This window comes from Penaeus monodon, unplaced genomic scaffold (genome assembly GCF_015228065.2).
Source record: "Penaeus monodon isolate SGIC_2016 unplaced genomic scaffold, NSTDA_Pmon_1 PmonScaffold_127, whole genome shotgun sequence".
In the NCBI taxonomy this organism is placed as follows: domain Eukaryota; kingdom Metazoa; phylum Arthropoda; class Malacostraca; order Decapoda; family Penaeidae; genus Penaeus; species Penaeus monodon.
The window spans coordinates 137,858-142,857 of NW_023641600.1; the positions used below are offsets into that span (position 1 = coordinate 137,858).

Consider the following 5,000-nt stretch of genomic DNA (forward strand, 5'->3'; position numbering starts at 1 on the left):
TAATGAGTAATAATAAAGATAGTCATGAATATAATAATAATAACAATAATAATAACTGTTGTGTCAGTAGTATTGGTAATAATAATAAAGATAATAAGAATGATAGTAATAATTATCATAATAATGATAATGTGATTGTATTGTGTGAGAATCTAGTAGTTGTAGGTTCTTATAAATAGCTAACAAGTGGAATCATCATTTATTCTTGAAGATGACAACAGACGTGCGACTCGTGTTTACTAGATGGCTCCCCCTAAGTAGGATGAACGATGTTGCCATACATTTGTGCAATATCCAATTAACACTGGATGACATCGTAATATATGACAAATATATATAAATGCTAGTTGAGATAAAGTGTTCTATTGGAAATATTGCGAGTGAAAAAAATTAACACTAGGATTACATTTTCCCGCTGATTACTTTTGGCACATACATGAAAGTGCATAAATTATTTTGCTTTTCTTTCATAAGAGGGAGGATTACTCTGCTTTAGTGTAGAAGGCATGTAAAACAGCGTAACACTATGTTCTGGGGGCCACGGCAAATATATACATATAACTTATTTAAACGAGAGCTACGTCTAGGAGGCATTTTAAAGCAAACTCGTTTCTTGAGGGCAGGTGGGTGGCTGCGTAGAGGCAGTGGTAGGGGACAGGTAGCAGGAATCGCCTGCTTTCTCCAATATATACCACCACTGGGTGTCTTTGTAGTGGACCGAGTGTACTTCCCCCACGGTCCCCTACATATGTTTTCCGTCTCCCCCCCCCCTTACAAGATGAAGGACAGTATCCACCCTCGCTCCACGGAGGAGGTTGCAGCCTCGTACGTCTCCGAGGTCGCCCTAAACCCCTGAATTTATCCCCCGGGTGTGTGGATGCCCGTCGCGGTAAGGAAGCAGCGACCGAAAGAAGCTCACCTGGAACGTCTCACCTGCACGGCTTCGTTTCATTTGTCTGTTTTATTTGGGTTTACACTATTTTTTATGTACACATAAATATTTTTACATCGTGCCGTACAGAAAATAGACCACAAAATAGAAAATAAAAATGAAAAAAACTTTTAAGCTTTATTTATCCTATTTATTGTCATTTTATCATATTTTCATTATGAATATCTATTTTTTACAATTTTACAATGAACATTTTATAAACCTATTTTACTATCTTATACACTTGTGCACGATGTTTCTTTTATTTTACTATTTTATTTCCCAGAACTTTTATTCATTTTATGAATACTTTAAAATATTTTGGTTATAATATCTTAGTGATCATAGAATTTTAGTTACAAATATAATAACCAAAGCTCGGTTTCGCGGCCCGAGGTGACAATGGAAAGTCCCCGGTCCTACAAGGGGGTTCCAGTTCGAGTCCCAGGGCAGTCGCAGTGCTGGACTCTGTGGTTGTGGTACACAGGATTAGGTGGTCTCGGCAATATAGAAACGATCAAGCTATATTTTGCGTGAGAAAAGGTGGTTCTCGTTTTAATGTTTGTGTTTTATTTTTTTACTGTTTAATGCCTGTCTTTGTCTTGTGTTTTAGTGCTTGTTTTACTGTGTTCGTGTTTTGTTTTATGTTCTCTTATCTTTGGTTTTACAAAATAAATAGATAATTTTATAATCTCTTGAGAAGTCCCCGACTGTTTGTAAGAAGGAAGGCTGAATAACGCCTATATGGACACTATAGTTTCTAAAGTTTTTAAAAATCAAAACCCTAAAGTATAGATGAAGCATCTGTACACGCCTCTCCTCGGGACTCTAACTACGCCTACCTCACTTCGGCTCATTTGTACCCTTCACACACACATACGCACACTACTGTCGTTCCTTTTTACAATTCTTCTGACCTTCCATCCCCCGTCTTACATCATACACTCGTTCCCGAACGTACCAATCGGGTGGTGGCAGTGACCTCTTTACATCTTTCCAAGAGCCTGAGGACGTTGCAGATAATAAACACATCTTAACTAGGTAGTCACACTTGCGACTAACACCTACGATGTAGTATCCCATCGTTTATTAATATGGTTTTAGTACATCAGTGCCCTAGGGATGGACGACAGGGATTTGGCATGAGGATCATAGTGGTCCTGAGCTGAGTAACGTTCATCTATTTTCTTCGCTATGTTATGCCACTTAGTATCGAAGGCACTGCAATGTGTTGGGACCAGTGAGTGGAGAGGACGGCCCAATAAGACCATAACAGGTGAGAGAGACTGTTAGGGCGTGGTATAAATCATTTGAAAAGTCTTCATTACTATAGAGGTCTCCTGTTGGAGGTGTTTTGGCAACAAGATGCTTCATTACCCTGGCATGCCCATTAGATTGTGGGTAATGGGGCGTTAACATGTGTGAACACGCCATTTCTGTAAGAATTTCTGGAATTCATGTGATGAAAATTGTAGACCTCCATTGTGCGTAGACGGGTGGGGGACGCCCAATTGACCAAACAGTTTCCTGAATGCACTTATGGTGGTACGACTCCTTGATACTAGTGGACTACCGACCAACCTGAATAGCCATCTGCATAAACCAGGTATGATTTACCAGCATGGCTAAGCAAGTCCATAAGGATAAGGATTCAAATGGACATGTAGGTGCCTGTATGATTGGTTCCTTCTGTAAGGATGGCTGGAGAGTCTGACAAGTGGAGCAAGCTTTAATTGTTGTGGTAATATCATTGGTGATGCCAGGCTACCAGACAGGGCTGCTCATTGCTTTGTGGCTTCAATGTCACGATGTGTGCTGTGGAGACGAGATAATGCTTCTTTCTGGATAATTGCAGGGATGACGATATCATGGCGGCACAGTAATGCCATGATCTTGTTTAAGATCGCCCTGAATTTTTCAGTATGACAAAAAATCAGTAGGTAGACCTGATTTGGAAGATGGGAATCCACCTGTTACATTAGAAATTAGCTGCTGGTAGGCAGGATATGCAAGATCAGCAGATCTGATTTTGTCAAAGACTGGATCATCGAATTCAGAGAGTTCTGTTAAGGCAGCTAATGTTCTGTATAAAACTTGACATTTCATGGTCAATCTGTAAATCATCTACATCTAGTTGATCAACTGGTGCCTGTGAAAATGCATCCGGTATAGCATGGTGTTTGCCCTTACACCAGAGCAGTGAATGTGTAGCCTGCAAGTTTCTCCTTGAGGCGTTGCAGTCGAGGGTTTGTTACGGCATCTAGAGTATAAGCACTTAGTATGGGTTTAATGGATTGTGGTTCAGTACAAGCTCGAACTTGGGTAAGCCTTGAAGATAAAGACGACACTTTCGGATTGCTCATACTGCTGCAAGCAATTCTAGTTCTACTGTTGCATAACTTTTCTCAGTGTCCATTAAAACCTGAAACTTCATTGAATGAGTTGTCTTTTTCACCATGTTGTTGAACAAAGCCTAGCCAATGCCATTAAATCGAGAGGCATCAAGCTTGTAATGCTGGGTAGTTTGGGATCAAAATGAGTGAGTGTTGGTGTTGACATAAGGGCTTCTTTGATTTGCTGGAAGGATTCTTCATGATCCTTTGTCCATACAAATGAATGTTTGGGGCTTAAGAGGGGCCTCGGGGTCTCGGCTGCACTTGAGATATTTGGAGAAAAATCTTCCAGCTGGTTTACAAGTCCAAAGAAGGAACGAAGATCTGTGAGCGACTCAGGGGTGGGGAACTCAGCGATTGCTCTAATATTTTCAGGGGCAGCATGAATACCTTCTGTCAAAACCACAGAAGTGTACATAAGCACTGGCGAAGACAAACGTGTCTTTGTTGATTGTCATGCTATGCTCACGGCATCGACAAAGTATGTTGAAGATGCGCTGAATGTGTGCAGAATAGTCGTCATGATCCAATACAAGTATATCATCAACAACTTTCCCACAGTTGTCAATACCTGTAATGGCTAGGTAGCTACGTTGACAGAACTCCTCTTCTGATGATACATGATGGGACTGTGTAAGAATCTGTATGGAGTGACAAATGTTGTAAGGTGCTGTACATCTTCAGCTAGAGGGATTTGCCAATATCCCATCATAGCATCAAGATGTGACAAATCAATGGTGATTGCGAATATCTCCAATTTATTTTGGTAAGAGGGGTGGCATCATGGTGTAGCTTCGTCTCTGACTGGGATAATGATACCTTGTGTAACCATGGCATCAAGTTCCTTCTTGGCAGTGTCCCCACCATGCAGTAGGGATGGAATGTGGAGTATGAATGGCAAATGGTTGCACATCAGGCTTGATATGTATGGTCATGGGATCACCTTTTATGGTTTTCAGATGTTTGCCATCTTTGGAATCTTGAGACGACATCAATACGTTAGCAAATTCTGTAATGAAGATTTCACGTGCTGCTTCAGGAAACATTGTTAATGGAGGCTTACACGCAGTAACACTGTACTTGTTCGTGTGATGTCATTGTTTACTGTATGAAAATGCTGAACACTAATACTTGAAGAATCCCTGATTGTGGCATTAACTAGGCAGCAAGTTAAATCTGGTGAGTGGGGCTTGGTATAATGTGAAGATAATATGCCCAATTCACCAAGATTGGAAAAGCCAAAAAGAACTTTAAGTCAGCTTCACAATCATTGAGTCAAAATAGCATAGCTCAGCATGGATTCGGCCAATGGATTCCAGCATTGTGCTGTTTGCTGCATGCAGGTTAGCAGCTGAAGATGGCAAAAGGTGTGCCATATTCAAATCTAGCTGCTTGAGGTGATGAAGACCAATTTGTGTCATCTCTGAAAAAGAATCAGGTGTTATTGTGAGGTGATCACTGCCTTCCTTGCAAGACACTTGTAGATTAATGGTAAGACACTGGGTCGTGTGGTGAGAGATGATATTGTTGTTAACGATGCTCTCTGTTTTGCTACTCTCACTGTGATATCTTGTGGACTTGTTTTTGCTATGGAGGGTTTTGAAACACACTGTGCTATAGTGACAGACTTGTGACAAGACTTACATTCCTTGACAACTGGAGAGCACTTACTGTTC

General features: G+C 40.8%; 1 protein-coding gene across 1 annotated transcript; it reads right to left on the minus strand.

The window, feature by feature from the left end:
* Positions 1-3,290: 3,290 nt before the first annotated feature.
* LOC119569125 lies at positions 3,291-4,156 on the minus strand. The gene is made up of 4 exons (XM_037917427.1): positions 4,130-4,156; positions 3,794-3,965; positions 3,542-3,747; positions 3,291-3,404 (listed from the first exon to the last, which is right to left on the minus strand). The coding sequence occupies exons 1-4, from the start codon at positions 4,154-4,156 to the stop codon at positions 3,291-3,293; spliced, it is 519 nt and encodes a 172-aa protein (XP_037773355.1).
* Positions 4,157-5,000: the final 844 nt, after the last annotated feature.